Source organism: Salmo trutta, unplaced genomic scaffold (genome assembly GCF_901001165.1).
Source record: "Salmo trutta unplaced genomic scaffold, fSalTru1.1, whole genome shotgun sequence".
In the NCBI taxonomy this organism is placed as follows: Eukaryota; Metazoa; Chordata; class Actinopteri; order Salmoniformes; family Salmonidae; genus Salmo; species Salmo trutta.
In genome coordinates this window covers 353,818-366,968 of record NW_021823401.1, presented here as the reverse complement: position 1 = coordinate 366,968, position 13,151 = coordinate 353,818, and the positions used below count along the sequence as shown (strand labels likewise).

Genomic DNA, 13,151 nt, shown 5'->3' with positions numbered 1-13,151 from the left:
AGAGAGTTCCTCTCTGGGGAGTGGGAGCTGCATCCTGGCTAGGTGGTGTAGAGAGAGTTCCTCTCTGGGGAGTGGGAGCTGTATCCTGGCTAGGTGGTGTAGAGAGAGTTCCTCCCTGGGGAGTGGGAGCTGTATCCTGGCTAGGTGGTGTAGAGAGAGTTCCTCTCTGGGGAGCTGTATCCTGGCTAGGTGGTGTAGAGAGAGTTCCTCCCTGGGGAGCTGTATCCTGGCTAGGTGGTGTAGAGAGAGTTCCTCCCTGGGGAGTGGGAGCTGTGTCCTGGCTAGGTGGTGTAGAGAGAGTTCCTCTCTGGGGAGTGGGAGCTGCATCCTGGCTAGGTGGTGTAGAGAGAGTTCCTCCCTGGGGAGTAGGAGCTGTATCCTGGCTAGGTGGTGTAGAGAGAGATCCTCCCTGGGGAGCTGTATCCTGGCTAGGTGGTGTAGAGAGAGTTCCTCCCTGGGGAGCTGTATCCTGGCTAGGTGGTGTAGAGAGAGTTCCTCCCTGGGGAGTGGGAGCTGTATCCTGGCTAGGTGGTGTAGAGAGAGTTCCTCTCTGGGGAGTGGGAGCTGCATCCTGGCTAGGTGGTGTAGAGAGAGTTCCTCCCTGGGGAGCTGTATCCTGGCTAGGTGGTGTAGAGAGAGTTCCTCTCTGGGGAGTGGGAGCTGCATCCTGGCTAGGTGGTGTAGAGAGAGTTCCTCCCTGGGGAGTGGGAGCCTCAGCCTGGCTAGGTGGTGTAGAGAGAGTTCCTCTCTGGGGAGTGGGAGCTGTATCCTGGCTAGGTGGTGTAGAGAGAGTTCCTCCCTGGGGAGTGGGAGCTGCAGCCATGACATAAAGGTGGTGTAACTAGTCACCATATGTTCATGTCACCTCCACTCAACCTTGGTTCCCGGGCATCACACATCCAGTTTAATATCACACATACTTACCAACCTGGCTAAATTACACCTGATCTCTTCAGTAAGCAACCAGCCTAACCAGACGGTTTTATCATTGTTAGTGTCAAACAGGTTGAGACCAGGTGATATATTATTATTAGTACCTCTGTTTAAACAGGAGACCATTCAGATTCACCCTGTCCATGGCTGTGTCCCAAATGGCACCCTATTCCCATTTGTAATGCACTACTTTTGACCAGGGCTTACGGAGCTCCTCCTGTCCCCTGGTCTCACCCATATGGGCTCTGGTCAAAAGTAGTGCACCATATAGGGAATAGGGAACCATTTGGGCTGCCTTGAAAACACACAGGAGGAGTTGAATGACTGGTCTGAGGGGTAGCAGGTATCCTAGTGGTTAGAGAGGTGAGCCAACAACGGATGGTTGCTGGTATTAAATCCTAGATGCCATTGCCTGTCATGGTGCTCTTGAGGAAGGCACTTACTACCCCTCCCCCATAACAACAGCTCCCCAGGTGCCTTGTGGGGCAGCCCCCCACAGCTCCACACCTCCAAAACCTGTTTATGTCTGCCTGTCTGTCTTTATGCCTGCCTGTATGCCTGGATGCCTGTCTGTCTCTCTTTATGCCTGCCTGTATGCCTGTCTGTATGCCTGTCTCTCTTTATGCCTGCCTGTCTTTATGCCTGTATGTCTTTATGCCTGCCTGTCTGCCTGTCTGTATGTCTGTATGTCTTTATGCCTGCCTGTATGCCTGTCTGTATGTCTTTATGCCTGCCTGTCTGTATGTCTGTATGTCTTTATGCCTGCCTGTATGCCTGTCTGTATGTCTGTATGTCTTTATGCCTGCCTGTCTGCCTGTCTGTATGTCTTTATGCCTGCCTGTCTGTATGTCTGTATGTCTTTATGCCTGCCTGTATGCTTGTCTCTATGTCTGTATGTCTTTATGCCTGCCTGTATGCCTGTCTGTATGTCTGTATGTCTTTATGCCTGCCTGTATGTCTGTCTGTATGTCTTTATGCCTGCCTGTCTGCCTGTCTGTATGTCTTTATGCCTGCCTGTCTGTATGTCTGTATGTCTTTATGCCTGCCTGTATGCTTGTCTCTATGTCTGTATGTCTTTATGCCTGCCTGTATGTCTGTGTGTCTGTATGTCTTTATGCCTGTCTGTATGTCTGTATGTCTTTATGTCTGCCTGTCTGCCTGTCTGTATGTCTGTATGTCTGTATGTCTTTATGCCTGTCTGTATGTCTGTATGTCTTTATGTCTTTGTGTCTGTATGTCTGTATGTCTTTATGCCTGTCTGTATGTCTGTATGTCTTCATGCCTGCCTGTATGCCTACCTGCCTGTATGTCTGTATGTCTTTATGCCTACTTGTATGCCTGTCTGTCTGTGGGTGTGTCTTTCTTTCGGAGGACTTGGATTAAAAGCTGAAGACAAATTTCGGTGGGAACAATTGACCAATAAGTGATGTTAATTAGTACTGTCCCCTTGCCGTAGTGTGTGTGTTAATGCTGGACGTTAACCGAAAGTTTTCTTATCTTTCAGTTATTAAACAACTAATTAACCAACGTAGGTTCAATTATTTGAATTCCACTTCATTCAGTTTTTTTCTGTGAGCTCAATGCCACATTGGCAGATAAGCAGCAACGGACAGCCACTACCATCATAGGAGTTTTATTCACTGTTTGATTCTGTGTTGTTACAGCCTTCAACCCACATAATGCATAGTACATTTAATGTAAAAACAAATACATTAAAAAGAGACATTGAAAACCGTGATTATTTTGTAATAATCAAACTAAAACTGAACCGACCACAAAAAGCACTAATCGCTCAGCACTAGTGTGTGTGTGTGTGTGTGTGTGTGTGTGTGTGTGTGTGTGTGTGTGTGTGTGTGTGTGTGTGTGTGTGTGTGTGTGTGTGTGTGTGTGGTGTGTGTGTGTGTGTGTCTGTCCCTGGCTGCTCCTTTACAACCTGTCTATCAGCCAGACTCCTACTGGAATAACTCTGTGGTCTGTCAGCCAGGCTCCAGGTGGAATAACACTGTGGTCTATCAGCCAGACTCCTACTGGAATAACACTGTGGTCTGTCAGCCAGGCTCCAGGTGGAATAACACTGTGGTCTGTCAGCCAGTCTCCCGGTGGAATAACACTGTGGTCTGTCAGCCAGACTCATGGTGGAATAACATTGTGGTCTGTCAGCCAGGCTCCTGGTGGAATAACACTGTGGTCTGTCAGCCAGGTTCCTCGTGGAATAACACTGTGGTCTGTCAGCCAGGCTCCAGGTGGAATAACACTGTGGTCTGTCAGCCAGGTTCCTCGTGGAATAACACTGTGGTCTGTCAGCCAGGCTCCTCGTGGAATAACACTGTGGTCTGTCAGCCAGGCTCCTCGTGGAATAACACTGTGGTCTGTCAGCCAGGCTCCTCGTGGAATAACACTGTGGTCTGTCAGCCAGGCTCCTCGTGGAATAACACTGTGGTCTGTCAGCCAGGCTCCAGGTGGAATAACACTGTGGTCTGTCAGCCAGACTCCTACTGGAATAACACTGTGGTCTGTCAGCCAGACTCCTACTGGAATAACGCTGTGGTCTGTCAGCCAGGCTCCTGGTGGAATAACACTGTGGCTGATTTGACTGCTTTCTTACAGGACAGTATGTCATTGTGTTATCAGGCAGTTGGGGTTATTATGGGATAGACAGACGGAGAGAGGGAGGGGGAGAGAGAGGAGGGAGAGGGTGGGAGAGAGAGAAAGGGGAGAGAGATGGAGAGAGGGAGGGAGAGAGGTAGCGAGGGAGAGGGGAGAGAGAAAGGGGGGAGATAGAGAGGGAGACAGGGAGTGAGGTACAAGGAGCGAGGGAGAGGGGAGAGAGACGGAGAGAGGGAGGGAGAGAGGTAGCGAGGGAGAGGGGGAGAGAGAAAGGGGGGAGATAGAGAGGTAGACAGGGAGTGAGGTACAAGGAGCGAGGGAGAGGGGAGAGAGACGGAGAGAGGGAGGGAGAGAGGGAGCGAGAGAGAGGGGGAGAGAGAAAGGGGGAGGTAGAGAGGGAGAGAGGGAGTGAGGTACAAGGAGAGAGGGAGGGAGAGAGGTACAAGGAGAGAGGGAGAGAGGGAGTGAGGTACAAGGAGAGAGGGAGGGAGAGGGGGAGAGAGAAAGGGGGGAGATAGAGTGGGAGAGAGGGAGTGAGGTACAAGGAGAGAGGGAGAGAGGGAGTGAGGTACAAGGAGAGAGGGAGAGAGGGAGTGAGGTACAAGGAGAGAGGGAGAGAGGGAGTGAGGTACAAGGAGAGAGGGAGAGGGGGGAGAGAGCTGGTCGGTCAGCGGGATCAGCAGACCATGCTGTCATTAGAATGCAGACCTAACTTAGTTCTAGTCTGCTCTCTCCTCTCCTCTCATTGACTAGAGGACAGAGAGAGAGCAGAGGGAGAGGGATGGAGTGAGACTGGAGAAAGGTGAGAGAGGGACAAAAAAGAGCACAAAGAGGAGAAAGGAGAGAGAAAAAGGAGTGAAAGAGTGGAGAGAGAGTAAAGAAAGAGGGTGAAGTGGGCCTGATAGGCCAATGTTGTTGCTAAGGGGAATTGGGCGGTGTTTTTACCCAAACATATTTGCACCCAACAAAAAACTCAAAGCTTCCTAGATCAAAGGAGAATGCTGTTCCGTGTGTAAGAAGTTCCAATGCTGAATTATTCCAACACCTTCCCTTTGTTGTCGCTAGATGAGAGGGGGGAGAGGGGGATACAGAGAGAGGGAGAGAAGAGAGAGGGGGGAAGGGGAACAAAGAGAGAGAGACAGGGAAGAGAGAGAGAGTGAAAAATCTGAGAGAGAGAGAGAGAGAGGGGGGGGGGGTACAGAAACAGAGTTCTGCAATATTTATTTGGTACAGTTTATTTGCACTGTTCTGTTTTATGTCAAGTCTTCTTCTTCCACCCATGTCTTCTATTACTGTGATCAGTCAGATGACAGACTGAAGTGTTCACCTCAACCTGCATTCATATAGTAAGGATGGCTGCCGTCTTATGGGATCCTAACCAACTGGGCTATTTTGTTAGTTCTTTCACATTGTTTGTAACTTATTTTGTACATAATGTTGCTGCTGCCGTCTCTTATTACCGAAAAGAGCTTCTGGATATCAGAACAGTGATTACTCACCTCGAATTGGATGAATATTTTTTATTTAATGAGTCCGACGCAAAGGATATACTGCTTCTCCGAGACCAGGCCCAAATCCCTGTCAATCGTGTGAAGAAAAGACGGAAATACATAGGGTAGAGATCAGCGTACCTTGTGAGAATTCTTGGGTGAGTGGGTAACCCGCCTCTACCATCCATTCTATTGGCCACCGTGTAATCACTGGAGAATAAACTGGATGATCTCAGTTTGAGACTATCCTACCAACGAGACATTAAAAACTGTAACATCTTATGTTTCACTGAGTGGTGGCTGAACCATGACAAGGATAATATACAGTTGGCTGGGTTTTCCGTGGCAACGGCAGGACAGAACAGCTACGTCTGATAAGACGAGGGGTGGTGGCTGTGTCTATTTGTCAATAACAGCTTGTGCCCGATGTCTAAAGTTAAAGAGGTCTCGAGGTATTGCTCGCCTGCTGTTGATGGATGCCTTGGCCTCATTCTCAACTGGCTTGTAATTGAAGCTGCAGTCACTCTGAGGGACAACCTCTCACATGGCCCGTGATATATTGTCCCTTTGGGAGTCTGGGAGAGTGGACAGGACAGTTCAGGACAGGACAGGAAGGAGTGGGTCTGAAGAACATAAGGCATCTAAAAGAAATTCCTTTTCGGGTGATAGGAGAGATTATACGTATAGCCTGGATTCTCACGTGGTCTTTTATACCTTGGTGCTCTATACCCCAGTGGATCCCCACCTTCCAATTCACACTCAGGAAAATCTGTTCTTGTGTGTAGGAGTACACCAGATAATACTCTCTCAAGGGCTATTCATGAAGTCTTTATAGTGTTTGATCTGATAAAGATGTCGTTTTATAGATTCAAGGTGAACCAGCAAGACACACACAAAACATTCCACAGAAGTGGGAGTCACTCAAATGGAGGAATCTCTTCTTCTTTTTAAAGCTATATCAAAAGCCTTGAAGCTTGGGAGTTCAACTTTGGGGACAATTATACTCTAAGAAAATAAGATCATTTAAAAAAAGTTTTAAATGTATGGAATAGGGCTACAATGTTATCATGGAACTAAAGACACGGAATTCACTACTTAATGATGCTGAAGTTTATTGATGACATGACATGTATCCATTATGTTTTGCTTCATTAAATGTATACAGAAAATAACATTTTCAAATCATCATAAAAATGTTGCCATGGAGTCAATGGCTATTCTGTTTTCTGCTCAGTAATTGTTGACCCAATCTGTCGACGAGAGACCCGGTCAGTAGTAATAATGTAATCATTTGGGTTACTACAGTATCAGAACATGAAGAGATTAGGTCTGTAATAATGTAATCATTTGGGTTACTACAGTATCAGAACATGAGAGAACCGGTCAGTCATAATGTAATCATTTGGTCTACTACAGTATCAGAACATGAGAGAACCGGTCAGTCATAATGTAATCATTTGGGTTACTACAGTATCAGAACATGAGAGAACCGGTCAGTCATAATGTAATCATTTGGATTACTACAGTATCAGAACATGAGAGAACCGGTCAGTCATAATGTAATCATTTGGGTTACTACAGTATCAGAACATGAGAGATTAGGTCAGTAATAATGTAATCATTTGGGTTACATACAGTATCAGAACATGAGAGATTAGGTCAGTAATAATGTAATCATTTGGGTTACTACAGTATCAGAACATGGGAGACACGGTCAGTAATAATGTAATCATTTGGGTTACTACAGTATCAGAACATGAGAGATTAGGTCAGTCATAATGTAATCATTTGGGTTACTACAGTATCAGAACATGAGAGATTAGGTCAGTCATAATGTAATCATTTGGGTTACTACAGTATCAGAACATGAGAGATTAGGTCAGTAATAATGTAATCATTTGGGTTACTACAGGCCATTGATCCTGTCTTACTACCCATTGGTCTAACTCTATATGTAGCTCCGCCCACTTGCTTGTGTGTCATTGGGCCAGAATGCACCGGAAGTTGGAAGACCTACGAAACAAAATTGCCAGGCTACACAAGGTGGATATTATGGGTCTCTTTAGTAGATCTTAAAGGCGGTGAGCTTCAAGTCCCCTCTGATACGAACGTAGGTAATGACTTCCAGGACGTGACGGTTGGGGAACTTGATCACATGCCCATTGGGCATCTCCACTTCAAACACATCTCCGGTCAGCTTCAGGACAATCTGGAGAGAGAACGGAGAGAGGAAACCCGTCACTATGACAACACTTTGATTTATTCTAACACCCACATGGTTTCATTGTTACATCACTATATGCCTAGTTCAACTCTGACTAGTTCATTAGAGGTTAAATACATTTAAAAAGAAATATATGCCCAAGATTATCCATTTATCTAGTAATAAAAGGCTGTACTGCAGTACTGCATGCTCGATAATCCAGTCAGTACGACAGAACTCATAACTAACTACACTGAATAATGCAGTCAGTACGACAGAACTCATCACTAACTACACTGAATAATGTAGTCAGTAAGATAGAATTTATAACTAACTACACTGAATAATGCAGTCAGTTCGACAGAACTCATAACTAACTACACTGAATAATCCAGTCAGTATGGTAGAATTTATAACTAACTACACTGAATATGACAGAACTTATAACTAACTACACTGAATAATGCAGTCAGTATGATAGAATTTATAACTCTACACTGAATAATGCAGTCAGTATTTAAGAACTCATAACTAACTACACGGAATAATGCAGTCAGTATTTAAGAACTCATAACTAACTACACTGAATAATGCAGTCAGTACGACAGAACTCATAACTAACTACACTAAATAATGCAGTCAGTACGACAGAACTCATAACTAACTACACTGAATAATGCAGTCAGTACGACAGAACTCATAACTAACTACACTGAATAATGCAGTCAGTATGACAGAACTCATAACTAACTACACTGAATAATGCAGTCAGTACGACAGAACTCATAACTAACTACACTGAATAATGCAGTCAGTATGACAGAACTCATAACTAACTACACGGAATAATGCAGTCAGTATTTAAGAACTCATCACTAACTACACTGAATAATGCAGTCAGTATTTAAGAACTCATCACTAACTACACTGAATAATGCAGTCAGTACGACAGAACTCATAACTAACTACACTGAATAATGCAGTCAGTATTTAAGAACTCATAACTAACTACACTGAATAATGCAGTCAGTATTTAAGAACTCATAACTAACTACACTGAATAATGCAGTCAGTATTTAAGAACTCATCACTAACTAAACTGAACAATCTTAAAGGGATAGTTCAGGATTTTGGTAATGAAGCCCTTCATCTACTTCCCCAGAGTCAGATGAACTCGTGGATATCGTTGTTATGTCTCTGTGTCCAGAATGAAGTTAGAGGCAGTGAATCGTCCGGTTTGAAGTTAGAGGTGGTGAATCGTCCAGTATGAAGTTAGAGGTAGTGAATCGTCCAGTATGAAGTTAAAGGTAGTGAATCGTCCAGTATGAAGATAGAGGTAGTGAATCGTCCGGTTTGAAGTTAGAGGTAGTGAATCGTCCAGAATGAAGTTAGAGGTAGTGAATCGTCACAGAATGAAGTTTAGAGGTGGTGAATCGTCCAGTATGAAGTTAGAGGTAGTGAATCGTCCAGTATGAAGTTAAAGGTAGTGAATCGTCCAGTATGAAGATAGAGGTAGTGAATCGTCCGGTTTGAAGTTAGAGGTAGTGAATCGTCCGGTTTGAAGTTAGAGGTAGTGAATCGTCCGGTTTGAAGTTAGAGGTAGTGAATCGTCCAGTATGAAGTTAGAGGTAGTGAATCGTCCAGTATGAAGTTAGAGGTAGTGAATCGTCCAGTATGAAGTTAGAGGTAGAGAATCGTCCAGAATGAAGTTAGAGGTAGTGAATCGTCCAGTATGAAGTTAGAGGTAGTGAATCGTCCAGTATGAAGTTAGAGGTAGTGAATCGTCCAGTATGAAGTTAGAGGTAGAGAATCGTCCAGAATGAAGTTAGAGGTAGTGAATCGTCCAGTATGAAGTTAGAGGTAGTGAATCGTCCAGTATGAAGTTAAAGGTAGTGAATCGTCCAGTATGAAGTTAGAGGTAGTGAATCATCCAGTATGAAGTTAAAGGTAGTGAATCGTCCAGTATGAAGTTAGAGGTAGTGAATCATCCAGTATGAAGTTAAAGGTAGTGAATCGTCCAGTATGAAGTTAGAGGTAGTGAATCATCCAGTATGAAGTTAGAGGTAGTGAATCGTCCAGTATGAAGTTAGAGGTAGTGAATCATCCAGTATGAAGTTAGAGGTGGTGAATCGTCCAGTATGAAGTTAGAGGTAGTGAATCATCCAGTATGAAGTTATAGGTAGTGAATCGTCCAGTATGAAGTTAGAGGTAGTGAATCAGCAAAAAAGACTGCTAGTCTTCGTGTACAGCGAGCATACTTTCAGACTTTGCACTAAGCTAGCGCTAACACAAGTTAGCATTGGCACGCAAAACTACCTTTAACTTCCGTCATAGTGGACTCAGAGACATAAAAATGTTAGCGAATAGTTCATCGGACTCATCCCTTTAAGAAATACCACAAGGCCCTTTTTTTCCTCAAATATTATATTTTCATTTATTTAAACATTTGTATATATCCGGACTAACATCCTCCTTGGTCCAGTCAGGACCCTCTTCCCATCCCAACAATTGTCCCACCTTGACGGTAGAATCCCTTTGGAGGTCACTGTGTTTCTCTCTCTCCTCATGACCCCAGCAGCCGTCCATCTTTGAGTTGCACACAAGCACAGCGCCGTCAGTGTCATCCTTAAAACGTGGGTTGAAGTGCAGTGCCAGGTGATCTTCGTCACAGCCCAGTTCTATCTGGAACCTGAGGTTTGTTCAACGAGGGAAATAATTCGCTATCATATTCCATTTGTGCTAGCCGCAAACGTTCGGTAACATTGGGAATCAGTCCGAGAAGGGTAGTGTGCGGCGAACGTAAGTGTCTGTTTTGGGTCTAAACTGCCAATACAAATAATAATGTGTCCATGTAGGCTTTCTATTGCATGTAGTAGGAATATGAAGTCATTAGCAGTATGACCACAGTAATCATAGCTGTTTGTTGTTTCACCCCAACATTTTGGAATGTTCATTCAAATCGTTCAATTGAAATTGTTGCTAAGTAACATGTTCGCCGCAAACAGAACCCTTCTTGAACTCACCTCGTCACATGTGCAATAGGAAGTCACAAGACAAATCATTCCAGAAACCCCACTACATGTCTGCACTTCTCTAACATGAATTGGTTTCACACATACAGTATACCACATACACTATACCACATACAGTATACCACATACAGTATACCACAGTATACTACATACAGTATACCACATACAGTATACCACATACAGTATACCATATACAGTATACCGCATACAGTATACCACATACAGTATACCACACATACAGTATACCACATATACAGTATACCACATACAGTATACCACACATACAGTATACCACATACACTATACCGCATACAGTATACCATATACAGTGTACCACATACAGTATACCGCATACAGTATACCATATACAGTATACCACACATACAGAATACTACACATACAGTATACCACATACAGTATACCGCATACAGTATACCATATACACTATACCGCATACAGTATACCATATACAGTGTACCACATACAGTATACCGCATACAGTATACCACATACAGTGTACCACATACAGTATACCGCATACAGTATACCTTATACAGTATACCACACATACAGTATACCACACATACAGTACACCATATACAGTATACCACACATACAGTATACCACACATACAGTATACCGCATACAGTATACGACATACAGTATACCACATACAGTACACCGCATACAGTATACCACACATACAGAATACCACATACAGTATACTACACATATAGTATACCACACATACAGTATACCACACATACAGAATACCACATACAGTATACCACATACAGTATACCGCATACAGTATACCATATACAGTATACCACATACAGTATACCGCATACAGTATACCACATACAGTATACCGCATACAGTATACCATGTACAGTGTACCACATACAGTATACGACATACAGTATACCGCACATACAGTATACTACACATACAGTATACCACACATACAGAATACCACATACAGTATACCACATACAGCATACCGCATACAGTATACCATATACAGTATACCACACATACAGTATACCACACATACAGTATACCACACATACACACATACAGTATACCACACATACAGAATACCACACATACAGAATACCACACATACAGAATACCACACATACAGTATACGACACATACAGTATACCACATACAGTATACCACATACAGTACACCATATGCAGTACACCATACATATAGTATACCACACATACAATATACCACATATAATATACCACATACAGTATACCACATACAGTATACCACATATACAGAATACCACATATACAGTATACCACATACAGTATACCACATACAGTATACCACATATACAAAATACCACATATACAGTATACCACACATACAGTATACCACACATACAGTATACCACATACAGTATACCACACATACAGTATACCACCCATACAGTATACCACATAAAGTATACCACACATACACTATACCACACATACAGTATACCACATACAGCATACCACACGTACACTATACCACACATACAGTATACCACATAGAGTATACTAGACATACAGTATACCACACATACACTATACCACACATACAGTATACCACATACAGTATACCACACGTACACTATACCACACATACAGTATACCACATACAGTATACCACATACAGTATACCACATACAGTATACCACACGTACACTATACCACACATACAGTATACCACATACAGTATACCACATACAGTATACCACATATAGTATACCACATAGAGTATACTAGACATACAGTATACCAACACTAAAGCATTCTCCATTCTTTAGTCTTTAGAACAAACATTTGTGGAACTGTTGGTTTGTTCTTCAGTTATTCTTCTAAATTAATGTGATAGGTCTCTGGGTGTGATTTCCAAACCAGACCAAACCAAACCAAACCAGATCAAACCAGACCAAACCAGACCAAACCAGACCAGACCAAACCAGACCAAACCAGACCAAACCAAACCAAACCAGACCAAACCAAACCAGACCAGACCAAACCAAACCAGACCAGACCAAACCAAACCAAACCAGACCAGACCAAACCAGACCAGACCAAACCAGTTAAATGTACATACCCCTTCGCCTCATGCAGAATCCTCCCCTCCACTTTCAACTGGTCTCCAGCTCTCAGCTTCACATTCTTCAGCTCAAGTTCCTGTTGTTAAGAAGCATATAGTTGACTATCTTTGAACACAAGGTCAAAGGGATTGTCTTTTAAATGTGTCACGTTTGGTTTGCTTTATGCTATTCAATCATTTATCTCCGGCTTTTGATAATCATTGTAATCACAATTTACATTTTATGTCCCACTAATATTGTATAGTGATGTACATAATAGTAAACAGATAATTTACCCAGCAACACATATCTCAATGCAGTAAACATGTAGGTTACAAAGCCTGTTCAATATGTACCTTTATTGATAAGAGTATCCACACAAGCATGAAGGTTAATAAGACTTACCATTGGCTTTGCCATGTTGTCACTGGTGGTGAAAAGCAGTCCTGAATCTAGTATGAGATGGGACAAGAGAAGCCTCTATGCTGAGACAAAGAGATATTAAAAGGTAAGGTTATAAGTCCAGCCCCCTTCACATATCACTAACTGATTAGCATGATGAGGGGGTCAAGAGGACCTTCATGATGATTCAATCCACAGATGTTTGATTATCTCACTTAGCCTAGAGCCCAATACTGGGCTTTAACAAGGAGCTTGGTGACAGTATAGACAGCTTACTACTGTACTGCACTGATGATGTCACTCATACTGAACAGCCTGCTCTTTGATCAGTAATCAACTGTGTTTGATCAGTAATCAACTGTGTTTGATCAGTAATCAAC

General features: G+C 43.2%; 1 protein-coding gene across 1 annotated transcript; it reads right to left on the bottom strand.

The window, feature by feature from the left end:
* Positions 1-6,783: 6,783 nt before the first annotated feature.
* LOC115190615 (galectin-2-like) lies at positions 6,784-12,833 on the bottom strand. The gene is made up of 4 exons (XM_029748787.1): positions 12,775-12,833; positions 12,387-12,466; positions 9,751-9,922; positions 6,784-7,239 (listed from the first exon to the last, which is right to left on the bottom strand). The coding sequence occupies exons 1-4, from the start codon at positions 12,787-12,789 to the stop codon at positions 7,093-7,095; spliced, it is 414 nt and encodes a 137-aa protein (XP_029604647.1). The 5' UTR covers positions 12,790-12,833; the 3' UTR covers positions 6,784-7,092.
* Positions 12,834-13,151: the final 318 nt, after the last annotated feature.